Source organism: Rhipicephalus microplus, chromosome 9 (assembly GCF_043290135.1).
Source record: "Rhipicephalus microplus isolate Deutch F79 chromosome 9, USDA_Rmic, whole genome shotgun sequence".
Lineage (NCBI taxonomy): Eukaryota > Metazoa > Arthropoda > Arachnida > Ixodida > Ixodidae > Rhipicephalus > Rhipicephalus microplus.
Window position 1 is genome coordinate 21,652,785 of NC_134708.1, and position 27,840 is coordinate 21,680,624.

General features: G+C 45.7%; 1 protein-coding gene across 1 annotated transcript in view; it reads right to left on the minus strand.

The window, feature by feature from the left end:
- Positions 1-27,634, minus strand: part of Grip (Glutamate receptor interacting protein) — a 174,020-nt gene extending 146,386 nt beyond the window's left edge. The window contains exon 1 of the mRNA XM_075873293.1: positions 26,960-27,634. Within this exon, the coding sequence (XP_075729408.1) occupies positions 26,960-27,008 (49 nt within the window). The 5' untranslated portion in view covers positions 27,009-27,634. The remainder of the gene's footprint in view (positions 1-26,959) is intronic.
- Positions 27,635-27,840: the final 206 nt, after the last annotated feature.

Below are 27,840 nucleotides of genomic sequence, written 5' to 3' on the forward strand. Positions count from 1 at the left end.
AGACAAAAAAAATTCATTGGTAAAGCACAAACTAACCCGGGCAACGCCATTCATTGTAACGTTCGCATTATTTGCTCTTGTTTTTTTTTTCTTCTAATTTCGAAGGTTTGCTCAACGGCATATGCAGTTAAACATATATGAAGAGACCCGTTCCCACTATATACACCAACAGTGCTCTATGGTTGGGCCCCCCCAAGAGCCACAAATCATAGTCCGGTGGACTCGTCGGATGAAGGCCCACTGTTTTTTTGGAATAGCGCCCTCGTGAACGATCAATCGCTGAAGGAAGGTATCTATATTTGTACGCATCAGCTGCAAATTTAAGCGACGAAAGATAAAGGACATGCGAGCTACGAGTGCGAGAAGGTTGAGCGAACGTAAAAGAAATTGATTCTTCAATCGGGTACAGCGCGGGCCGTCAATCGAGGCGTGCCGGAATTTCAAGAACCATCGTCGTCACAAACGGGCACGGGCCACGGACATTGGTTAAATCCTACTGCACGCAACTTCCATTTAAAAAAGTGAAGAAGGCAACTGCTAGGCAACTGTCAGTGAATGACTGCTACGCGACAGCGGCGAGCTGAAGACGTCAAACCCCTGAAACGAGTGAATAAAGGCAAAGCCGGCTGCGAGAAAAACGCCGAAGCGATGGAAGGACTCCGCCAACGACGACGTGAACGTAGACCTACGAGTGGCGCTTGGTTTCAGAGCGAGTTTCCGTGTCTCCAGTTTCGGCAGCCGTGTCGTGTCTGTGACCGTCTCCGGTTCGACTCGATCCCTCTCTGCGCAGAGAATCAACGTACAAACGAGCTATTGTTGTGTTCTGGGCTTTCGGTTTCGGAATGACATGTGAGGATGCCAGGGGGCGCCGCTCTGGTATCTAGGATTTCAAGGCGACTGTAAAATAAAAGGAGTGTGTGTTGGGTAGCCATGGAGTGCGGTTGTTGTTCTTCTCTTCGGCGCTTCGCGCCAGCCCGCGTGTTCGGGCTGGTCGGCGCCCCCGCCGGCCGCGTACTTCTCCGTCTGCCGTCTTCTTCTGCTTCGTCGGGACCAGCCAGCCCCAAACACAGAAGCTATCATCACCTAGCTAAAACCTATAGGAATAACCTAGCAGCAACCTAGATTACCTAGTTAAGGCCTATATAAGCAACCTCGAAGCAACCAGATTAGTTTTCAGAGTCACCTAGTTTAGCTCTTTCAAGCTTTGTGCGGCTTGCGCAAACTTCGCCAATTTCTTTTGGCGAAGTTTTTTTTTTTTTTGCATTCATTCTAATGGTTCTGTCTTGTGGACGAGCTCGCATTTGCGATCTTTTTCCAAAGATAACGTTGACAACTCCTCCGCCGCCGTGGTAAAGGGCTCACGGCAATCGGCTGCTCAACCGAAAGGTCGTGGGTTCGAACCATGCAGATCGCGACGTTCACAATTCGGCGGATGCGGCACACAGCAGAGGCACGGCTACACTGCGTGATGTGGGTAACACTGCTATAGAGAAGCACCGGACGGTCGAAATGCACCGGAGCCCTCCACTGCGGCGTTCCTCATAACCACACCCTAGTTTACGAATGCATAACTACGGCCGTGCCGACCGGTTGTGCCCTCGCGATCTCCGGCGTCAGCGTAGCTCTGGCCGACTGGGCTCGCCCTACGTCACCTCCTGACGCCGACGACCTTCGACGACAGTGTAGCTCCGACCGACTGGACTTGCTCTACGCCATCTACTGTACGCCGACAAGAGCTCTCGCAAGTGGTGCCCCGTGCTCGGACTCCTGTGACCGTGTTTCCATCTTTCCTATCTCTCCTATCTCCTCAGTTTGTCGTCGCTCTCTCTGGCTTACCACGCCTCTTTCTCTTTTCTACAACTTTATTCCTACCCCTTTTATCCCTCCTCACCTCCATTCCTTGTGAGCTACTGTTGAGGTGTCGCTCACTAAAGCAGACAGTTACGGGGCTCACTTTTATCTTCCTTTCTCAATTAAGAATCACCTTCTGGTGGTATAACCCTATAAAGTAATGTATATTGAAGGCTATTGTTGCATTGCCCGTATTTCTTAGTTAAGGAGCGTACAGGGCGGCCAAAACTAATTCGAAAAGCCAAAATCAGATCGAAATTTGTCGCCAGTCAATTTTCGTTTTCGAAGCTACTTCTTCACTCTTAATTTTTGTTTATATTAAAATACTTTAACTTTCCTAAAACTTCATGAGAGAATTTAAAATGTGAACTGCCGGCTAAACAAGCACGAAATTGTTGCAAAAGTACAAGTCTTGCTCCCTATACTTTGGGCAGATGTAATTTGTCGGGCAATTTAACCACTCCCCAAAACCTCCGGAATATTAATTAGTAATGTAATGTAACGTAATTACCTTTCTAGAGTAATTCTGTCATCTACGGCTCTGTGTAGGTGGCAATAATCTGCTTCCACAACGCTCAGCTTTTTTTTCTTCTTCCCGCTGAAATTTCAAGTGTCGAGATTTCGACATTGTTTCATAATAATTGCTGTGGTGTTCGAAAAAAAAGGTATTCGATAACATTCCCTTGTGTTATTTTTCGAGAATTATCTTTTTCTTTTCAACCGATTGTATTGGTAACACCCTTTCTCCCCCTTATCACCAGGTGACGTCATAATGACATCATGACATAACGTCATCACATGATGACGATATTTTGCATCCCCCGTGCAACTTAAAAAAAAAAATCTCTACGCACATAGACCCACGGTTATACGACCAGTTAAAAACACAGCGAATAAGCGTTGGGAATGCGCCAGATGAGGTTAGGTTGCGCAACGTGAAAACAAGTTAGAAGACACACTGGCGAAATCGTAACGAAGACTCGTAAAAATGAAATGTGCTTCGGTAACGAAGCTGGCGTAACGCTGCACGGAACTACGCTGTTAAGCCGAATAGTAAGTGCCAAGTTTTGTTTGCACCTTCCGAAAAGCCGCACCACCGTCAACGCTCGCGCGACTTTGTGAAGACCGTCGGGCTTTCCTCCTGGCGTTTTTTATTTATTTATTTATGTATTTCGATTTTTCTTGAAATGCTTCAACAGTGACTGCACCCCCCTTTCAATCCAAAAAGCCCTGATAGCTCGTTCGTTCGTTTGTTTCTTTGTGTGTTTTTTCGTTCACATGTTACTCTTTGAGTCCCTGCATTTGTTTACTTTTTTCTACATTGAAGTTTTTCGTCGTTTGATTCTTTTTCTTTTAATTTTTTTCTCAGCTGTCGCGTCACAAAACGTCGCCGCCAAAGAGGCTCATGACTGGCTCACAGCTTTGTTTCGAAAAAAAGCACCGCCAGGGTCACAGCTCGAACAAAAAAAAAATTGCAGCATTGGCACGAAGTGAATGATGAGTGGGGCGAAGCGTCCATCAGTCCCTCCGTGCTTCCGTTCATTCATTCATTCATCCTTGTTCTCGTCCGTCCGTGCGTCCACCCGTCCTGCTGTCTGTCTGTCTGTCTGTCTGTCTGTCTGTCTGTCTGTCTGTCTGTCTGTCTGTCTGTCTGTCTGTCTGTCTGTCTGTCTGTCCATCCATCCGTCCGTCCGTCCGTCCGTCCGTCCGTCCATGTAGTGAACACTCCAAGTAACGCCACCTGGCATGTTTTCATCATATACTCATCATATACAAGTACCGCCATCCATGTGGAATTCTAAGAACTAAACCAGAGGTGGCGACTACTATTGCACGCTACGAACACGGCATGCACAGCCCACGGCGTAAGGAGCTTCGGCCCTTGAAAAATACACTTGTAAGTAACAGCAGATTATAGAAAAAGAAGGTTTCGTGATAAGTGAAAGTATAGATAGATAGATAGATAGATAGATAGATAGATAGATAGATAGATAGATAGATAGATAGATAGATAGATAGATAGATAGATAGATAGATAGATAGATAGATAGATAGATAGATAGATAGATAGATAGATAGATAGATAGATAGATATATAGATAGATAGATAGATTAAATAAATGGACCAGTACATGATTCCAACAGTATAGGTGGCTACTCCTCGCCACCCAATTTGAACAGATGTGCCAGAAAAGATTATCAAGAACAGTGTCATAATAAACGCCCCACTCCCTATATGCTGCGCAAATCACGCATCGACGGCGACTGCCTGTCGACTTAATGGCATACGCAGGCGACGCGAAAAAAAAAATCGAGTTTTGCCCGCTAGACTCAACGCGCTGGCACGAGTAATCCGTTTTTTTTTTTTTTTTGCCCCTCAATTCACAGTTTGGGGATTAAGCATAAGCTGCCGGGTTTGCCCAACGCGCGAACTGCGCCGCCAGCTGCAGCCGTTAAATTCCGAGCAACTGGCCCGGAATTTTACTGGCTCGGAATTTTAAGCCGAAAGTAGACCTGTGGAGGCCGTTGAGATGTTGAGCTCTGAATGGATGGGGCAGGGAGTGGAGGGGGGTGTCAAAGTTAGCACCACACACCGATACAATAGGGAGGGTAGTGCTGGAAGCAGGGGGGGGGGGGGGGGGGGATGCAAGAACAGCCGCATACATTAGCAGAAAGAGAGGGGAGTGCTGCAACGAGGTTTCATTCCCCCCCCCCCCCCCCCCCCCCCCCCAAAAAAAAAAAGAGAACCCTGAGCACGCCTGTGTATAGGATGTCCATCGTGGAATAACAAATAAAGCGTGCAAACAGAGACGTAACACAGGAGAAGTAGCTTAATATGCTCGGTTCAACGAGGTTCTTCTGAAAGTATTCTAACCAAAGGCGTGCACATAGTTTGGCATTAGGGGGGTGCCGGGGTGGGGCAAAGCTGTATTGCAGCAACCGCCGCCCTCTGTTCATTGGTCGAGTACAAAATGAAGTAAGCTTCACAAGTGGATGATTCAGTTTAGGCATTAGCTCACATTTGGCAATGATGATAACCAAGGAGGTTTGGATGGGACAGGCCCGAACAGCGTAGGAATATAAGACTTGGCACACCCCTTAGATGCCTAGAAGCAACCTCCCCTCCCTCCTTTTCGTGCGCAAGGCTCGTTTCGTCATTGTACGCAATAGCTAGCCATCAATTCGTTTAAATCGATATATTATTGAAACACCACCGTGTTTTTCGCGTGAGACCAGGTAGTAGGCAGGTACGACACTGCCACCGAAGACGGTGGGTCATAGGAAGCTCCTATTAAAAATACATCTTCGTTCACGTTGCACACTTGATGAAAGGGTTCGCTCTGACACTGTACCGAAATGTGTGACCGTGGTGCAGTGATGGGTAGCATGTAGCGGAACGTAAGGTCGTGGGTTAGACTCCCGTTGGCGGATTTTTTTTTTCTTTCTGATCACGAGTATTTTTGACGTCATTTCCGGGACGAATAAGGCACTTTACTTAGCGGCGTCAACGTGCTTGTGGAAGCCGTTTTCCAATAATTGATGTTTCATCGATGGTGCTCTTGACGGCGATCAACCATCTTCCGACACGGAAGTGAGACTTTTTATCTGGGTCACTTGTAATTTCACGCTGCCACATTTAATCGTTTCTATACTACGACCAGTGATGTCGCCTGTAGCTATTGAAGTGTGGCGCTCACGAGTGCATGGGCGAAAGTCCAATGTCCGGCACGGAGGGAGCAAACAGTAGGAAGGAGTACTTCGCAATGAGAAAAAAAAAATGAAGAGAGAGAGCGCGAAATAAAGAAGGGAAGAAAGAGAGAGAGAAGAGAAAGAGGGAGGAATAAATAAAGAGATAATTAGAAAGAGAGAGGGGAAGACAGGGAGAGAGAGAAAGAAGACAGAAAGAGAGATAAAGAAAAAGAAAATAGTGAGAGAAAAAGAGTGAATGAAAGAGAGAGAGAGGAGAGAAATAGGGAGGAATAAAAAAAGAGATAGTGAGAAAGAGAGAGGGGAAGACAGGGAGAGAGAGAAAGAAGAAAGAAAGAGAGATAAAGAAAAAGGAAATAGAGAGAGAAAAGAATGAATGAAAGAGAGAGAGTAAAATAGGGAGGAATAAATAAAGAGATAGTGAGAAAGCGAAATGGGAAGACAGTGAGAGAGAGAGAAAGAAGAAAGAAAGAGAGATAAAGAAAAAGGATATATAGAGAGAAAAAGAATGAATGAAAGAGAGAAAGAGAAATAGGGAGGAATAAATAAAGAGATAGTGAGAAAGAGAGAGGGGAAGACAGGGAGAGAGAGAAAGAAGAAAGAGAGATAAAGAAAAAGTAGATAGAGAGAGAAAAAGAATGAATGAGAGAGAGAGAGAGAGAGAGAGAGAAAGGGGGGTTGTACGACTTCGCGTAGACGCCAAGCTTTGCTTGCCCGCCTCCCACCCCTTTTTAAGGATATGTTTGCGAGTGTGTTTGTGCGCGAAACACGCACAAACAATACGTAAGAAAAGCTCGGGAGGGAATGAACTAAAACCCGGAGGCCGACCCACGGTCCACGCCACTTCGCTGTATGAGCACGACACTCGCCACCACTGAACTATCCGTACTTCTTTTTTTACTTTCTACACCCGAGGCGCAAGCGTGGATATTGCGAAGTGAGCGGCCATACATGCGTGACCATGCGTTGTTTGATCGCGACAGAACCCCTCCCCCCATTCCATCCCTTGGCGACTTCGATCAATGCTGCCCAATGCGCGCCTATAAAGGGGAGGAAAGGGGGGGTCTCTCTCAACGTATGTATACCGGCACTTCTCGAAGAAGGACGGTCTGTCGTTGCAGTGTCCATTAGATACTCTCTGGTACGCAATAACGCTCGCTGACGTCGCCTCGGGGCGCTGAAGTCACCGGTGCAAGTTCCGCGAGACCCCGACAGACTTGGCGGGAGCGCAAATTGAATCTCGGACTGCGGGGCCATATCGATGACCTCGCTTGTCGGTCTGCATTCCCCTTTTTTCTTGTTGTTCCGGGACCGTCTGTCCCCCCTTTTGCAGTGGCACTGCAGGTCAAGGAAGCCCGGGTCTGGTACGGTATACGTAACCACGATCTGGTTCAATATAGGGGTATATGTGGGTCTGGTTGGTTCAACATATTGTGGGTTGTATGAGTGGACAAACAGCAACAATGGAACCCACGACCTGCGGGTCAGCAGCCGAGCATCGTAGCCACTGATCCATTGTGACCGACGAATACGATTGATATGTGGGGTTTAACGTCCCAAAACTACCATGTGATTATGAGAGACGCCGTAGTGGAGTGCTCCGGAAATTTCAACCACCTGGGGTTCTTTAACGTGCGCCCAAATGTGAGTACACGGGCCTACAGCATTTCCGTCTCCATCGGAAATGCAGCCGCCGCAGCCGGGATTCGATCCCACGACCTGCGGGTCAGCAGCCGAGTACCTTTGCCACAAGACCACCGCAGCGGGCGAGGCAGTCGAAGAGAAAGAAAGGACTTTACAGGAGAGGTGCTCAAGCGTCTTTCGAGTATGTATGTATGTATGTATGTATGTATGTATGTATGTATGTATGTATGTATGTATGTATGTATGTATGTATGTATGTATGTATGTATGTATGTATGTATGTATGTATGCATGTATGTATGTATGTATGTATGTATGTATGTATGTATGTATGTATGTATGTATGTATGTATGCGTGTGCGCATGTATATATGTATGTATGTATGTATGTGCGCTTGTATGTATGTATGTATGTATGTATGTATGTATGTATGTATGTATGTATGTATGTATGTATGTATTCACAGCTACATACCTGCACAGGCACCTTCAATCACAAGCATTCACGTATTCGTTGTTGTTGTTGTTTTCTTTATTGGCCATGCTCTTGTTTGTTCCTGCCTTCGTCACCGTCCTCATCGTTGTTGTATCGTCCAATTGGCAGACCAGCTGCGTATAGCCGGTCTGCCAATCTTCCGAGAGGATTTGTTGGCCCGAGACGTTCGGAGAGCCGGGATATACGTTTCGGCGTTCTCGCGCGCATGATACGGGGCTTATCTCGTCATTCGCGGCTCGTCTCGTAATTCGCAGCGCTCGTCTAAAAGGAAATTCGAAAGCGAATCACCGCAAATCAAAATATATACAGCCACTTCCATTTTAATTTTTTTTTTGTTCAGCGCTCGCCTTTTTTTTTGCCTTTATATATTGGAACGACGAATTATCAGCAAATGAATGCTCGCATTCTCTGGACATGGCATCTCGCTCTTGGTCTCGCACACTTATCGAAGCAGCACTTATCACAGTCTTTCATTGTTATTCATGCGGCTAACATTTTCTTTGAGCCGCAAATATTTGAGGCGCGTGTACTTAGGTATAAGAGCAAGCCAAAGACTCTCAGATGGTCGAAATTTTCGAAGCACTCCACCATTCATACAAAGTCCATTACGATCACAGTTATTCTGAAACGCTGAACACGAAGACATTTCTGAGCGGACTGCAGGCGCTTTGAGCGTTTCTATCTACGTGTCTATCTATCTACCCTCTTGTATACGTCTTGGCACTCTCGTGATCACCTTCTTAAGTTGGGGTAGACCAAAAACATTAAGGGAGGATAACAGGTTTGAGAGGGTCGACGCTTAGGCAAGCTGGTGGAGATTCATTTCAAAATGCATTTCAAAGAGATTAATTTCATTTTGCCTCTGTTGCCTCGTCCTTTCCTAATCGTTCTATGTGCGGTGACACTTTTGAAAGGGGTAAAAGGGTCTGACGAATGTGTCCGGCTGGCCAGAACTTGAATAACGTGAAAATTCCGTCGCACACGTGGTCCATCACTTTCCTCCAGTCACGTATGGTTACATACCCGTAAGCCACGGGCGACGGGGTATGAGCCACAAGTGATTGACAGTTCACATCTATACCCAGGAACGGCGAAAAGAGACATCGGTAATTTAAATGCGAGAGTGTCGAGCAAACTGACATCAGCAGCACTGGCCAGACGAATGCGAATAATAAATATCAGAGTCCCAGCAGGAATCTAACTCAAGAATTCCGCGCGGCATTCAAGTATTTCACCACAGAGCGCACGCCAGGTATATCGAAACCGCTTAGGGAAAAATCACGGCATATCCACGGAGTGCATTACGATGAGTGGGGCGAAGCGTCCGTCCATGCGTCCATCTGTCCGTCCATTCATGCGTCCCGTCCTTCCGTCCGTACATCCGTCCATACGTCTGTGCGTCCAGCCATGCGTTCGTCCATGCGTGTGTCTGTCTGTCCATCCATCCATCCATCCGTCTTTCTATCTAGTGAAATTCCAAGTACTGCCATCTCGCATCTTTTCACCATATATTCAGCATATAAAAATACCGCCATCCAGCGGACATTCCAAGGTTTAAACAAGAGGTGGCACTCGCGCACTTTCTTACTGCCTGCGCTCCGTGTCTACTTCCCCTTTCACCACCTCTAGTTCATCGCTATATACTATAGTTCACCATATTGATGGCACTTCGGCCCAAACCTCGCTAAACCTTGCTAAGACCAAAGAGGTTACGCCCAGCGATTTTAACGTGGTAACCCTTTCTGGTCAGGTCAAGTGCGTCCTTATCTGATACTAGATTTTTTTAAGTAAGCATCAAATTCAAGGCAATTTTTATTGGAGGTTAAGTCTCCAATACTCGTCTCTGTAAGTTATTTCATCATAATCCACTGCCCTTTTATTCATGAATAACGTGCGCGGGTTTCCTCTTCGATTGAAAAGGTGTGCGCGTGTGCCGCTCTTCTAGCCCGGCCGTGGAGGTGGCTATACCTACTACTACGACGACTACTTACATTGCGGACGCACGACCCACGGCATAGGGAGCTTCGCTTCCAAAAGACCCCGCGCAGGTGTAATGTTCTTGAAACTTCACTTGTGGTTGCGATGCTTGCTATTTAATTTCATAAAAATTGCATATGTACTGCTACGATACAGGCGTCGCGTCGAGTTTGCGCCCGTTGTAATATTAAGCACCCTTCACTGACCTTCTCTGCGTAGCACTAAAGTCAGGATTGCCGTCTTCGCAAGCACTGCATCTCACTGTTTGTATTGGTGATACATATGTCGCTGTTGCCATTGTTACGCAACTGTAAACAACTGGCTACATAGCCACTGTTCCACGTATCTATGTGCGTTCAACACTTGTGCATATATTTAGCGTATTTTCTAACGTTTCACTAAATAAAAAAATTGCAACATACTCACCTTCCTTCAGCATCACGTAACATTGATTCACACGGCACATGGGACGTGCTGAATTTTAACGAAAATAAACAAAAATTTGGCGAAAACACCCAAATAATAAACGAAAAACTTTCGTACGTTGAATCTCCTGGGAGTCACCACAGCAATACAAGGTCACCTAATTCTCAGCAGAGCTTTAGAAACCCATGAGAAGGAAACACGAAAATAACAGCAAACGCTACAAAATAAATTCGGCAGATCTGACGTACCTGAGAATCGACATTATGCGAAGCATGCGGAGGGAAGGTGACCGTGTTGGAATTTCTTTCATTGAGCGATACGTCATGAAGTAACGCTAAATATATGTGCAAATTTTGCACGCACAGTCATATGTTGAAGAGTTGTAGACGTTTACATAATTAGTTGTTTGCACTTGCACAACGATGCCAACTGGAACATGCGTATTAGCAACACCAGAAGGTGATATGAAGCGCTGATGCTCGCGAGGATGCTGGCCCTGGACACTGCTACATAAATCAACTTCAGAGCATGGCAACTAACCACAATTACCGTTAACCGGACGTGACGGCTGTATCAAAGGAGCACATATGTAATGTTTATAAATTTGAGTAGGCAGCACTGCAACCACTATTAACATCAAAGGAGCACATACGTAAAGTTTAAAAAATTAAATAGGGAGCACTGCACCCACTATTAACGTTTCGCAAAGTTAGCGTCTTCTTTAAAAGTAGTTCTGAGACCTGACGCTCTGTGGCAGAATGCTTGACTGTCACGCAGACTGCTTGGGTTCGATTCCTGCTGGGACCCTGAAATTAATTATTTGCATTCGTCGGGCGGTCAACGCTGCCTATGTCAGGTTTTTATATTTATTCTATGCTTTCGTTGGGTCAAAGCTACCGATGTCGGGTATTGCTTAACGCTGATTTGATTGGTTTGTGGGGTTTAGCGTCCCAAAATTACGATATGATTATGGGAGACGCCGTAGTGAAGGGCTCCACAAATTTCGCCCACCTGGGGTTCTTTAACGTGCACCCACATCTGAGCACACAGGCCTACAACATTTCCGCCTCCATTGGAAATGCAATCGCCGCAGCCGAGATTCAATCCCGCGACCTGCGGGTCAGCAGCCGAGTACCTTAGCCACTAGACCACCACGGCGGGGCGGTATTGCTTAACGCTCACGCGTTAAAATTGCCCATGTGTGTTCTCATCGTTCCTGGGTAGATACTTAAGCGTCAATCACCTGTGGCCCATACCCGCATAACAGCGACATATACCCAACCGTGGGTATGTGCCACTGTCTGGCGGGAAGTGTTTAACGACGCATACGCGACTGGATTGTGACAATATTCATGACTTGACCAGCGCGTGATATTCGTCAATCCATCTTTCTTCCATGCTAATTTTAGTTCACGCCAAGTTAACGGGACGAACACTAGAACACCCAAACGTAAGCGGCTAGATAGATAGATAGATAGATAGATAGATAGATAGATAGATAGATAGATAGATAGATAGATAGATAGATAGATAGATAGATAGATAGATAGATAGATAGATAGATAGATATATAGATAGATAGATAGATAGATAGATAGATAGATAGATAGATAGATAGATAGATAGATAGATAGATAGATAGATAGATAGATAGATAGATAGATAGATAGATAGATAGATAGATAGATAGATAGATAGATAGATAGATAGATACGCTCGAAGTTGCTGAAGTTCGCCAAGAAATGCTTCGCATTTAAAGCACCGTATACTAAAGTACCAAACACGCAACTGCTATGCCTCCACTGCTAGGTGAACCAGCAAGCAAGTTCCAGACACTTTTGGACAGCAACTGCATCAACGTCTGTGAAGGATCGCACCCTTGTAACTCTGCTCAAATGTATGCGCCGGCTTAATTCGTCCTGGCAGCAATAAATTATTCTAGTGGAAAGAACGAGCGTCTGCGGGTGCTCATAAACACGACGTACGATATGTCACTCAGTGCCGTCTAGCGAGAACACAAAGCCCGCTGTGGCGCGAAGGCGCATTAACTATTCCATTTCGCAAAGCAGAATTTCTCTCTTTCTTTGTTAATGTTGTTCTTTCTCTTGCCGGGCAACCACTGTTCATATTGTGAGTGCAACTATAAGTGATGGCGCCCCTGCTTCCCTATAATCTGTTACGGTTGCGGTTTTGGGTTGTTGATGCTGATAAGGATGCACGCTAGGGAGATAAAGAGAATTAACGATGACGAAGGTATTGATTGCGCTGATAACAATATTGATTGACATGATGATCATCATGGTGGGGATGATGACGAGAACGAGAGCTTCTTTTGAGATTATGTGACAAACGACGATAATAACAGCGGACACGAGGATGATGATTATAGTGAAGCACAAGGCTAAGACGGACACGATGATGTAATGATAACGACGAGGGTGATGAAGCTTATAATGAGGAAGCTGATTGCAACAGTATATAATATGACGCTGATCGCGGTCGTGATGACGATAAAAACTGAGGCGCAAGAAGACCATCATAATCATATAATAATTCTGGACACGAAGAAGAACATGGTAATGACTATGATGGTTTATTAGAAGATGTGATTAGGAAGTCTCACAAATTCACATAACCAATTCTTCGTCAATCCCCCTGAGTGGGTATGAGCCACGTGTGACGTATCATAATCATCATCATCACCGAAACATGACCAAGATTGGCGGTAACGACGTCCATCGCAATAGCGAGGAACTATTAAGGCGAAAACCTCTGATGCCGCGTAAAAGTCGACAAGTGACCGCGTCGGTGTCGTCAACACGACCAATGGAAAGAAATCGGCACGTGATGACGTCACTCTACGATGCCATAATGACGTCACGCGTCACAAGAGATTGTGACCTCATCGTGATGTCACTACGACTTCGCATCACGTGCCACCGCACGATGACGGACGTCGTCGCTCGGTCAAAATGCGAAGTTGTTGTTGTTGTTGTTGTTGTTGTTGTTGTTGTTGTTGTTGTTGTTGTTGTTGTTGTTGTTGTTGTTGTTGTTGTTGTTGTTGAACAACGGGTGTGTATTGAAACGAAAAAGCAGATGGCTTTCACCTTCCAGTCGTCTTTAGAAAATGCATAACGGGCGCATGACTTTTATTGTTGTTGTTGTTGTTGTTGTTGTTGTTGTTGTTGTTGTTGTTGTTGTTGTTGTTGTTGTTGTTGTTGTTGTTGTTGTTGTTGTTGTTGTTGTTGTTGTTGCGACAGCCCCCAATGTTTTCTTTACGCGGTAATACTACCACTCCCCCAACCCCCTTCCCGAACAGTGCTGCTCAGTGCTCCGAGTGTGGGTCGCAGAAATAAGCGTCCCCCGTCTCCTAAAAAGAAAAAAAAAACCCACAACTACGAGCGTGGAACGGTGCCAGAAAAACGCTTATTCGGTGTATGGGGGCGGGGGGGTTTGGATGCCTCTAATACTTTAGCGCGTAGGCGTCAGCCACGTCGCTCGCGAATTAAACAGCTATAAAAGCGACGACGATAACGACGCGAGTTGACAGGCCGAAATGCGCAGGTCCGCACCCTTTCCCTCTTTTCTTGGAGAGCCCCTTTCTCTCAATAGGGAAAGGCTCGTGTCGGGGTCCTGTAGTTCCGAGATTGAGACGACAGCGCTAAGACGCGGGGAAAACACCGGCCCACATAGAGAAAACAATGAAAACGAAATTCAGCCACTTTTGCGCCGTGTAAACTGTCCTCCGACGAATAAGCTGTTGCTGTTGTTTCAAAGGGATTGGAACAATCCAAGGGATTGGGCGAGTAGCAGGTGAACGTTACTAGTATTTTCTTATAGTGTATTACTCGTATAGCATTATAGTTAACATATTGCAAAGAAATTCCAATTATTGTTAAGGAAATACATTGGTTCAACATATTAAAGGAGGCGAAATTTCACTAGATAATATTGTGCTAAAATCTCTCTCTCTCTCTCTCTCTCTCTCTCTCTCTCTCTCTATATATATATATATATATATATATATATATATATATATATATATATATATATATATATATATATATATATATATATATATATATATATATATATATATATATATATATATATTAACGGCGCAAGGATCATATATGGCCAGCAGGGACCGCATAAAAAACCACGTGATATATACGTGCCGCCAGCTGGCAAAAAAAAAGAGCGTTCCACACTCGCCGTCAGCGCTAAATAGCGATGCTGCCTAACACTCCCAGGGTTCACATGCACACAAACAGCCCACAAAGTGATCGGGGGGGGGGGGGGGGGGACGACTGCCGTCGTAGCTCAGTTGGTAAAAGCATGCTTTGGCCGCAAATAACACACACACACAAAGTAAAACAGCACTCAACGACAAGCACAGGCGGCACTTCCAACCAAAGTAGACCGGGCGCAAAACTCAGACTTAAGTGACGACATACAGACATGCGCAGTCCTCACACAGACTTACGATATCCAGCTATCGAACAATCTCTTCTCCAATACGTACAACTTTACCGACCGTTCGCTGATACTCCTTTCGCCTTTATTTTTAATGTAATAGGCTTCCATCAACTCCCGCGCAGTTTTATGCCTACTTTTTGTGCCTACCAACTAGGCCTACTTTTTATGCCTACCAATTAGGCCTACAATCGGTATTGGTAAAAAGCACGGGGCGCGTTATTCCAAGGTCGCCGCTTCGGTCCCGCGCCAACGATGAGTTGTCTTTTCGTCCAATTCGATTTTAATTGTTTCGTATCATTACTGATACGAGACAATTAAAACTGTGCCATTAACGTCCCCTGCACTTTGCTTGGACTCATCGTCTGCTGGTTTTCGTATCACTACTAATTAGTGCTAACCACGACTGCTTCTGCTAGTTACTATACTACTCCTCCTAATACCACTGCGACGATGACGAAACAGGCCAGTCTAACACAGCATAGGTATAAAAACACAAACTGCAACAACAACAACAACAACAACAACAACAACAAAAATAATCCAATCTTCCAGGGGTGGGAAGGGGGGGGGAGTAAAATTTTGTTTTTGGCGCACAACGAGCTCAATCTAGGAAGCGTGGAAAAAGAACGATTTCTGCGCTGACCTGACTGGTAATACGATGCGCTAAAACGGGTAATCTTAAGGCACGACGCGAAGACCCCTCGAGTGAGTGATTACTAATATATTTCCCATCGTCAACCCCGCATTCGTTCCAATCACCAGCAGGAGCAGCAGTGGCCGCGGCTGAAGTCTAATTTATTATGCAGTTCCACGCTAAACTACTTACGCATCAGCGACCTGGATTTTCCCCTTTGTGAACGTGCGCGGTGTCACACGAATAAAGAATCGACGTTCAGTGCCCGCCCGGCGATGTCGGATTATGCCGCCGTCTTCCGTCAGCCTGCTCTCTGCCCGAGAAGCATGAGGGATGATTGATTGCTGCTCCATTCTGAGAATTACGATCGTCGAAGCCGCTGGATTGTTTGACTGGCTGATTGATTGATTAAGTGATTGATTGACGGACTAATCTGACTGACTGACTGCCTAATTTAATTTAACCGATAGACATGGGTGTGCACAAGGGGGGGGGGGGGGAATTAAGTGTATATCATCACCATCATCATGATCATCATCATGAACACCATCATCAGCCTGACTACGTCCACTGCAGGGCAAAGGCATCTCCCATGTTCCGCCAGTTAACCCGGTCCTGTGCTTGCTGCTGCCAATTTATACCCGCAAATTTCTTAATCTCATCTGCCCACCTAACCTTCTGTCTCCCCCTAACCCACTTGCCTTCTCTGGGAATCGAGTTAGTTACCCTTAATGACCAGTGGTTATCCTGTCTACGCGCTACATGCCCGGCCCATGTCCATTTCCTCTTTTTTGATTTCAGCTATGATATCCTTAACCCCCGTTTGTTCCTTAATCCACTCTGCTCTCTTCTTGTCTCTTAAGGTTACACCTACCATTTTTCTTTCCATTGCTCGCTGCGTCGTCCTCAATTTAAGCTGAACGCTCTTTGTAAGTCTCCAGGTTTCTGCTCCGTAGCTAAGTACCGGCAAGATACAGCTGTTATATACCTTCCTCTTGAGGGATATTGGCAATCTTCCTGTCACAATTTGAGAGTGCTTGCCAAATGTGCTCTACCCCATTCTTATTCTTCTAGTTACTTCAGTCTCGTGGTTCGGCTCCGCGGTTATTACCTGCCCTAAGTATACACATAGTCTTCTACAACTTGAAGTGCACTATTACCTATCTCGAAGCGCTGCTCCTTTCCGAGGTTGTTGTACATTACTTTCGTTTTCTGCAGATTAATTTTAAGACCCACCTTTCTGCTCTCCTTGTTTAACTCCGTAATCATGAGTTGCAATTCGTCCCCTGAGTTACTCAGCAATGCAATGTCATCGGAAAAGCGCAGGTTACTAAGGTACTCTCCATTAACTCTTATCCCTAACTGTTCCCATTCTAGGCTTCTGAAAACCTTCTGTAAGCACGCGGTAAATAGCATGGGGTGTATATATATACGCATACAGATAAACTCACGCAAGGAAGAACATACATACAGTATAATTAACCGCCCCCTTCCCCCCCCCCCCACCCACAATAAAATTTCTGACTACGCTACTGGACGTCAGCTCAGTATACAGTTCCTGAAGTGGCTATACACAACACCGCACAAACGTCGGAGGTTCAAGCATAAGGCGGCACACCAATATCATTTGGTTAAAAATCTATTTCTCGTCGTAATCTGCGGGTTCTCACCCAATATCTTGGCACGTAAAAAGAAGCTTTTAAAGTAAAAATAATTACTCTCGCTAAATACTCTTACTCAAAGCCCTCTCCCTCCTCTCCTACATCTTTCGATGAGAAAATATTTGTACCACTACTAACGGGCGCGATATCAGCACAAGCCCTATACGGGCTAAATTTCAGTTCTGCATGACAAAACACTCATGCTGAAAAAAAAATAAAGAAGTGCAGGGACGACACATACACTAAGTATTGCAGACAACTAGACCAGATGTTTAGTGCTGTATGCTTGTCTGCCTGCTTTAAGGCTGGTGCGCTTCGATATTAACATCAATCAGCTACTCCTCACAACTTCCCTACTGGAACCATACACTATGTCAGATAAACTGAATCGCCATTTGCTCACGCAAGGCGCAGTTGTGTTTCTTTTACAACCCCTTCTCACGAAGTCATCTAAGCACTTCTCGTAACAGGGTACGATTTAGTTCACGATATCGACGATAATTTCTGATCATGCTTTCTACTTGTACCGACTTCAAGGTATCCCCTCAGTTAATCTGCCCGCGGTAAGGACCTGCAAACTGGAGGCGTAGGATAGGTACAGACCCGGAACGGAAACCAAAAATAAACTCAAGACCGGAAGTAAGCATCCGAAAAGTGTCATGAAGGACCGGAAATGACGTAGGGAACGTTAGGCATGATCGTAATCAAGTCGCCACACGGAAAAGGATGTAAGGAGAGACCGAGAGGTGGGGTATAGCGGCGATGTTAATGCAGCAACGACTTCATTCAACTTCAACGATTTTGTTTGTGCACCGATATTGTTTTTAAAACGCCCTACCGCTTGATTGATTGATTGATTGATATGTGGGGTTTAACGTCCCAAAACCACCATTTGATTATGAGAGACGCCGTAGTGGAGGGCTCCGGAAATTTCGACCACCTGGGATTCTTTAACGTGCACCCAAATCTGAGCACACGGGCCTACAACATTTCCGCCTCCATCGGAAATGCAGCCGCCGCAGCCGGGATTTGAACCCGCGCCCTGCGGGTCAGCAGCCGAGTACCTTAGCCACTAGACCACCGCGGCGGGGCAACGCCCTACCGCTTAAACCATTCATCTCCCGACTCCCCTTGCTCATCTTGTGTATAGTATAAGATAAAACGAGCGTAGCGTGGCCTCGGAGATTTGAAAGCGGCGCGTTTGGCAACCACTCGAACGACCGTAGCTCGGAGGCCATGGAAGTAGCCATTCGAATATGAAAGATTACAAGAAACGGACGATGAAACACGTACACAAGACGATCTCCGATGAATAGCTAACGTCCTGCACGTGTCTTTCCTCGTTCGTGCGTTGTTTTCGCTGTCATTGACGTAGCTCCGGAGTTTCAAATCACCCCCCTCCCCTTCCCCAACGAAAATATTGAATTTTTAATGAGAACATACACATGCACGCATACAAACTGGCACACGAACATACATAAAGTATGGCTGAAACTTACCCTCCTTCCTTTTAAAAAGCAAAAAAATTCTGGTCACGCTAGACTGCTCTCTGGTGAGCCGTATTCGAGTCGAAACCCAACTTTTTAAACTCAAACCGCAAAAAGTTCGCTGCGTGGTACGCAAATACAACGCGCACAAAGCGGATCGCGTAGATCCTGCTGGGCCAGACTGAGATGAACGACCCACTTCGCGACAATGGAATGCGGCGATGCCGCGGAGAGTGCATGAAATGCTTATGAAGGGCCAGCGCGTCTTTGGGCCAGACCAAAAAGGGGTCATTGACCCGACCGCGCCGTGGAAGGCAACCCGATGTCTTCTGCTAAAGCACTGTGTCCCGCGCGTTCTTCCCAATGAAGGAAATGAATAGGCCAGAACAGAGAGCTCAAAACAAGTTCCTCTTCCTTCATTTATTATTTTTTTGTTATTAGGGACGCGCATCTACGAAGGAGTGTCTCTTCTCTCCGAATGGGCGAACAAAGTTTTCTGTCTCGTCGTCCCCTGAATAAAGATATCCTTGAAAGCTCTGCTCTGCGCTGAAGAGGCCATCGCCTGATGCCCTATATAGTTAACTTTCTTTCTTCATTTTTTTCTTTCTTTCTTTCTTACAAGGCAGCGTTGTATAATAGATTCACCGGAAATGCTCCGCCGCTCATCAAGGAACCGCGGGCAATTCCGCCAAGTACATCTCTCCCCCTTCCTTCCTTTATCATGTTCTCTCTCTCTCTTTCTTATTCCCGAATGTCAGACGTTTCTCGAGCACGATCTGCCGTCTCGGTCGTATTTGTTGCCCGCTTGCAATTATAGTCTTGTTGCCGTATCTGCGTAAGTGGATGCTTGGGTAATTCAGTGTATGCCGCATGCTAACTCAAAACAGCGCAAGGGACAAAGGACTCGGGCGTATTGGTGTGGTTAATATCACAATTTAAAATAGAGCGAAATACGAAGGACTAGTGAAAAAATTTCGTCTTGAAGCTTCTAGCTTAAAAAACAAAATTTCGAGCCCTTCTTATATTGGTAATCTGTCCCATTATGTTGTATTAAATTGTAGTATGTAGTTTCTGCTTCGAGCTAATGCAATTTAAAAAAACTGAGGGAGGGAGTATTGGAAAAGGCAGACGATGTAAATAAATACAGCTAAGAAACAGCACAAAAATACTTGTGATCCAATTTCCTTAAACTACATTGTCTTAGGTTCTGAAGCACTTGTACAGTCCCACAGAAGAGTATAGTAGTGTAAATGCATTGCATATATTACGATGCTGCAAGAATGAGTAGACAACAAGCAGCTGATATTTGATGATATGTGGGGTTTTATGTCCCTAAAACCACCATATGATTATGAGAGACGTCGTAGTGGAGGGCTGCGGAAATTTAGACCACCAAGGGTTCTTTAACGTGCACCCAAATCTGAGCACACGGGCCTACAGCATTTTCACCTCCATCGAAAATGCAGCCGCCTCAGCTGCAAGATTCGATCCCGGCCACTAGACCACCGCAGCGGGGCACAACAAGCAGCCAACACTGGCCAATGCGAATAGCATTAGACCGCGCCGGTATAATTGTATTATCTATCTATCTATCTATCTATCTATCTATCTATCTATCTATCTATCTATCTATCTATCTATCTATCTATCTATCTATCTATCTATCTATCTATCTATCTAGCCGCCTACGACTTTCAGCCCTCCTGTCCGTTTCAATAATTGTATTGATACCAAACTTGGTATGGCATAGCATGACTGTATGAAGAACATATTTCACTAGCCATAACATGAAAATTAAGACATGTATGTCATGAATGTCATGATTTACATTTTATGGTCCTGCAGCTCTTGCGGTGGTTTCGTTCACATGGCATGTTGCCCTTCTGAAGCCTAGCAGTGGTCCAGAAGCAACACACGCCCCGCTGCGGTGGTCTAGTGGCTAAGGTACTCGGCTGCTGACCCGCAGGTCGCGGGTTCGATTCCCGGCTGCGGCGGCTGCATTTCCGATGGAGGCGGAAATGTTGTAGGCCCGTGTACTCAGATTTGGGTGCACGTTAAAGAACCCCAGGTGGTCAAAATTTCCGGAGCCCTCCACTACGGCGTCTCTCATAATCAAATGGTGGTTTTGGGACGTTAAACCCCACAAATCAATCAATCAGAAGCAACACAGGAACAACCTGTGTCACCAAGTTAATTCTTAGAAACAACCTATAAGCAACCAGGTAAGTCTCCAGAATTATTTATTTTTTCACTGTTTCAAGGTTTACGTGGCTCAGTACGAGATTTGTCACTTTTTTTTTTCGAAATAAATTTCTTGTTTTAGCGTAATTTGCGCCTTGATTATGAACTTATAACATATATGGCAAGCTCCACGTTGCATCACTAGATATTCATATTTCCCAATTTCAGCTCGGAATTTATTTTTCATCTTACAACGTTTTCACGCAAAATACAGTTTTCTGTTCGCACAATGCTACCGCAAAGAGGAAGAAAAAAAACATGCCTGTAAAGTTCATTACACACCTGTAATGAAAGTTACTGCACCCTTTAAGCATGCTTGTGTAACCATATATCATATATGAACTTCCTAAACAGCGCACTATACGTAAGCAGTTTGCGGTTTTAAATCGATGAGTGAGATTGTGGTCTATCGGCCCACGCCACCGATTACAACGCGGCTGTGCCAGACAAGCACTAAATTACGTGTTTCTTAAGTAAGCTTCTTAATGACTTCAACGAAAGCGAGTTTTTGGTACAGACGCCAACACTGCTCATGAGGTGCATTTATAGCTCGGGACGCTCTCGTTTTAAATACGCAAAACAAAAAAAACGTGCGAAACATTTTTTTTTAATTTCATTTCTTTCTTTCGCAACTACATGCACTATGCATGCGCTGCACCGAATTCGATTAAGCCCATTACGTTACTAAGAAACATGTTGAAAAGGGTGACATGAAACTGGCAAGGGGTAAAGCGTGCAGTGTGCGCCAGTGTTTCCAGCAGCAAAATCACCGCTCTTCTATATATGTTTAGAAAAAGTGTTTAACGATTTCGAGTACTTCGTACTCAACTATGGGAGAGCACTGAGCCGTCCCCCAAATGTGTTTAGAAAGAGTGTTTAACGATTTCTTTTCACCGCCAAACAACTATTGCATTATTACTTTGCAGATCCACCTCCAAAATTGTTGCTTGACTTGTAGACGATGCACGTGTGTGTCTCTGGTTTTAGACAGGGAACTTGAGTGTCTTGGTAAATTTCATGGAGGGATTCTGATACCGCTGCTTAGCCACACCTAATGTTTGAGGCAGTAACGATGAACCTTTAACTCATAATATTGCTAAATGCGTGTTGACATTGTCTGGAACGATGTGTGCCTGACGAAAAGGACGAAGAGCTGTCTCCGCTTGGTCGCGCTGGTAAGCCGGTGACGCCGCTACTGCTGGTTTGAAATGTATCTTATCCTCAGCCTCGTCTACCCGGCGTTTCTTCTCTCCCGTATAGGTGGAGTGTAGTGGGGTCTACCCAGTTTTTGTGCCGCGTACACGTTTATGATAGGAACCGTGACGACGACACGACAAGCCGACACGCTAAGGTGCTTCGCCTCTAAAAACTAACATGCATCGGCTGTACAAAGCAGATATTTCATATTTCTTAACTGGGAGAGAGAGAGACGGGGTGGCTGGTATTGCAAAACTCAGAACAGTGGCACAAAGAAACTACACGGACGACAACGGATCGGGAAGATACACTGTGCGTCTCACACCGCATGCATCACCCATTACTGTCCGTCTGTCCGTCCGTCTGTCTGTCACCATTTCTGCCTGTCTGTCCATCCGTCCGTCTGTCTGTTTGTCACATGACTCGCCCACCCAGCGAAAGTTTAAGCACTTGCCGAACTTCCGGCCATCTTGACCTGGTGGCTACCTTCATACTTGTGAACATTGCCGATCACAAAGCAAATATTAAGCATATCTGAGGCGAAACATAAACACGTAAGTATTAGGTGGTGTGTTCCTTGAAGAGAAAACACATAGATACGTAATCATAAAAACGTTCCTTAGGCTGCACCGAAAATGCGACTATATGCATGAAAGAAGGCCGGCGGAAGACCATCGTTTTGAGAAGACATTCGCAGCGAAGCACGCAGACCCGCGGCCATTTTGTTTTTTACATGCGAACACCGTTAAATTTTAACAAACCTGCAGTATCAGGTCGGGGGAGCAACCGCCGCTGTAGCTCATGCTGATATAAGAGCCTTCGTTGTACGCGTAATGCTAAAGGTGATAGGTTCTATCAATACCGGAGGAGAGTTCTTCGCCTGGCATCCGCAGTCCCTGCAATGAGCCGACTGATTGATTGATTGATTGATTGATTGATTGATTGATTGATATGTGGGGTTTAACGTTTCAGAACCACCATATTATTATGAGAGACGCCGTAGTGGAGGACTCCGGAATTTTCTACCACATGGGGTTCTTTGACGTGCACCCAAATCTGAGCACACGGGCCTACAACATGTCCGCCTCCATCGGAAATGCAGCCGCCGCAGCCGGGATTCGATCCCGCGACCTGCGGGTCAGCAGCCGAGTACCTTAGCCACTAGACCACCGCGGCGGGGCCAGCAATGAGCCGCTAAGTGTGCACAGACGGCTGTTGTCTCAGGTGAGGCAGAGTGTTCCTCTGCGCACTCACTATAGAACTGCGATACCTGTTGCTGATGCAGAGCTATGAGTTTGTGAACACTGTGCAAGAACTTCTTAGGCCAGTATATATGCTTTTAAGTATACTTCGTCGATAATCTGTCATAATTCTCAACTGACATGTAACGAGAGCTGGTTAACGGCACCGCTAACGACGAAATTACGCAATGTAACAACAAGTGCTTTAAATGTCCTCACTCCAACAGACAACGATCTTTTTAAGCAAATCGTTGTTTTAATTAAGTGAACGGCTCTTACACGAATTCACAAACTCTGCCGGCGGTTTCTTGACATTACAAAAAAAAAAACAGAAGGTATAAATGAAACATGTACGGACTTCACAAAAGAACACGAGATTTCATTCGGTCCTGATGATCGTGTCATCTGATTCGTTGAACATAAGACGTTTTGCGGGTGCATGTGAACCGCTAAATCAACTATAACAACTTAGCGTGTTCAATGTGGGTACAAAACAGACATCCACTCACACATAGACATTCTGAATACGCCTCCATGAAGTGTAGTTTTAGAGCCAATATGAGCGCGATTTCATGACACCTTCCAAAAAGACTTATACTTGGATATCAAGAAGCTGCAATACACGTCATCTACAAGATATCTTCACACATATGACGCAGATACAAAAAGACTGGCTTATTCGTGAACACACCTTGTATGCGTTAATATATAACGACAACGCCCTGTTGGTCTTGCCAAGACGTAGTCTAACCGTCTAAGAGTACTCAGTATTGTTGAAGCTGTAGTACTAATATCAAACTCTAGCACAATATTTTCCTTTCGGGATACTATCTATAGGTACACCATCTTTCATATTCCGGTCAAGCGCGCACGCGTCCGAAACGCCTCTTGTGAAATGGATGTTCCTTTGTGCTGGAAGCCCACATATATTAGAGCGACATCTTCATATCAATCAACAAACAATGTATCTTTTGCAAATCGCGGTCTTTCATAACGTCTAGGACACGTTCTGTATTTTCAAATACTTTCATATGCATGAACAAGGGAAGGTGTGTGTTTGTGTTTAGCCAAAGAGCACGACTTTTGTTCACCACGTCTTAGTGTCGGCGTGCAAGGTGCTGGTAAATATAATGGCGAAACAATCTTGTCAACAGAACAACACGACAAGTATAACAGGAACTTAAATGTAGAAGTCATTCTATACGTTCATTGCATTTTACAATTTAAGACAGCTGTTCGACAGGAGGGTGTGGACGTCGTATTTTTCGCCCCACAAAAGTTATCCTGATTGAACAAATTTAACTGACAGACCCTTGTTACGCAGTAGGCCTCCAGTCTGCGAAGGGAACCATGAGGTAAACTTCAGTGTCAAGAAGGCGTAGTTTACAACATTCCACTTTCTTGTGGAAATGTATATATAGGGCTAGTTGGGCGACGCTTTAATGAGTGCCTAAGAGAACACAATAATAATGTCAAGAACGGTTCAAACAGTCCTCTCCTTACTCACTGCCTGTGATTCTCGAGCACAGTCATTTTCCACAACTATAATCAATCGGCGAGGCTCATAATCGAAGCCGAATAGAATGCGCAAAATCGTGTGTTAGCATAGCATAGCTTCGTTGATGTCATCTGAGAAATACACGTGTTTTGGAGGGCTCGGTAAATTTTAATGCACAGGCCCTGTGTAACGTGATTCAGCGTATATAAGTGACGCTGTTCTCTTCTTCTAATAAAAAAAGTTGAAAGTTGCGCTGTGTACTTCTCGCCTCTTCTCTGTCCATCTCCGAAACGCAACCACATCGTCATCTTGCTGTCGCCAGAATTTTCATCGCTTGCAAGGGCAGCCATCTTTGCTAGCGGGAGGGGAGGGGGGGTGCTTATTACATAGAACGGGAGACTACGCTAGCATCCAGCTTGTTCTTAACACTTGACGATCGCCACTATTCGCACGCCATCAGCCATGATGTAACTGTTTCACAGCCCCTGCGCTGGTCTCGCCAACAGATGGCAACTGCAGACCAAGATTACGCATGCTGGTTCGAAACAAGCATGCGAGAGTAAAATAATCTGGCCTATACAAAGGAAGTAATAGGTTTACCACGTGCTTTGCAAACATACAGCTATGACGTATCCCCTTTCATTTCTCTCTTTTCTTCTTTTTTGTTTTTTACGAATGTGCGAAATCCAACAAAAATGCTAAGCTATCGACCGATTTGAACAACGTTACACCCTTCTAGGGCAAAGTTTCAAGGCGAGAAAGAATAAACCCGAGCGTTTGCCGTCTACGAAATGTGCGTGTCACTCTCTACTTGGCGCTTCGTCGAGGCCATGCCCTCACCGCTCTCAAGTCGTAACTGTCACCCCGCTTTCGCGCCCGATAATTTATGTGAGTAGTCTTGGGCAACCATAACACCCCCTTGCACCTCCACCGTTTTGTAAAAGCTCCGAGATCGTTGGCGTCTGTCTTCATCTATCTCGGAGGCCGCGACCGTAGCTGAAGGAGACCGACGTGTCGTTTGTGCTTGGAGAACATCGCAACGCCGTTCGCGAGAAAATCCCATTTGTCCGCGTCACGTGAGAGCCTGGGTAGCGGTCGCGATAATGATTTCAAAGCCAGGGGAAATCGCTGATGACAACCGAGAACGTGTTCACAAAATTTTCTTATACGCGAAGGATTTTCTTAAAAGACTTCAAATAATCCGGATAAGAGACGTACCATTAGGGAAGCGCGCTGACCAATGGAAATTCGAACTTGCGGAAAGTAAGCATTGCGAATTCGACCCTCGATTGTTTTGTTACATTGCAAGTTAATTGATTCATTTGTGGGGTTTAACGTCCCAAAACCACCATATGATTATGAGAGACGCCGTAGTGGAGGGCTCCGGAAATTTCGACCACCTGGGGTTCTTTAACGTACACCCAAATCTGAGTACACGGGCCTACAACGTTTCCGCCTCCATCGGAAATGCAGCCACCACAGCCGGGATTTGATCCCGTGACCTGCGGGTCAGCAGCCGAGTACCTTAACCACTAGACCACCGTGGCGGGGCTACATTGCAAGTTAAATGAACAACCACCGTGGTAGCCGAGTGTCTAAGTCATAGCTCTGCGAAGCTCTAGGTTGTGGGTACGATCCCCACTCACGGCGGCCGCATATCGATGGATAACGAAATGCAAATGCAATCACGTACTTTGAACTTAGACGCACGTTGAACATCCCATCCCAACCCTCAGGTGAAAAAATAATTAAGCCTGGGAAGGGGGGGGGGGACGAAACTAACTTGTAATACACCATTACTGTGTGCCTCGAAACCACACTGTCATGACACCCGGAATGTCAAAGGCCCCATAAACCACCTTGAGTTCAGAGATGATGGTGAGGTTTCTTTCACTACCCTTCCTACAGGCCCTATCTTACCCTCGCCACTTATGTATTCCCAAAACACGTGGACGACGTCAGCAGAAGGCACTCAGATAGCCTACCATAATTTAATGACTTTCGGTTGCGCTGTTGTCATCACTTGCGCAGTCGAAAACGCACAGAACGATGCGAAATCGGTTGATCACGCACGACAGTCATGATGAAACAACAGGCTAAACAGGCGTGCGACTGGATGAAAAAAAAAGCTGGGTATGAGGCAATTCACAATTGATATCCTTCGAATGTGAACAAGTTCAAAGCTTTTTTACTCATGGGATCACGTGAATAGACCACTGACATCACGAACTGCGCCGAAAGGACCGGAAACGCCAGGATAGAACAACGCGATAGCCGATGGAATTTTCAGATATTGTTTAGGAACTCTTCAAGATTTCCGTTATTATTTCGCGCGTTGATGCTACAAGACGATATTCTATAGTCCCTTGATAAAGAAAAAACACGAGATAGATAAGTACGTGAAACATGATGGACTCACGTTGGTGCTTCTGGGAGCTCCTTAGGCAACCCGATCCCCAGGAAGGCATCCTCTTTCAAGTCTTGCGCAAAACAAACCCTAAAGGCGTGGCCACGTTTTCTTTCCTTTTCTCTATTTCTAGAGCCTCGAAGAACAGCACGGATGGCAAGTGCTTGAGGCGAAAAAAAGTCGGAGAGACGCAATGGTTTCAGTCGTCTTCAAAGCCGTAAGAGAGACCGAAACGCCACAACCAACTGCACTTCATCACGCACAACAAACGTGCCGCCCTCGCTGGACTTCACAAACACGTTCAAGTTGCAGCAGGCCATGTTATAGTTGTTCTTTTTTCTTGTCTCGACGAAAATCCCCGATGTTGCACCGCCGTTGAGTGTGCTCGACCGTCTCACTTCCGTAAGTTTGATCCACGTACTAATCTAAAGAAACGGCGCAGCGATTATCCGTTCCGCCGTGTTGGGAGCATACACTGCGATTTGATCACCACGAACAACAGCAAGAATCGACGTAACACAGAAGCGAACCGAAACGTCACTTGCAAGGCACACACACTATGACGTCACCAATTACGAAGGCCCAATCAGCGGTTCCTGGTTCTTGATTGGGAGAAGCAACGCGCAAGCGAACGACCCTCGGCGTTTCCGTTCGCCGCGTCGTCTGCTACGGATCGGTTCGGACGAGGTCGTCTGCTAGACGGAGAGGAGAAGGCAAAGCGCGTTGCGTTGCGGTGTAGAGAAAGGGAGGAACGGCGCGTCCAAAATAAAAGCAGTTGCCATGGAAACAGAGACGACGCTCGGGTTCTGATTGGTTGTGAGCGTTAAGAGAGCGCGTCAAGCCGGGGGTGACGGTGGTGCCGCCACGTTCTGTGTGCCGTAAATAAGAAGCAG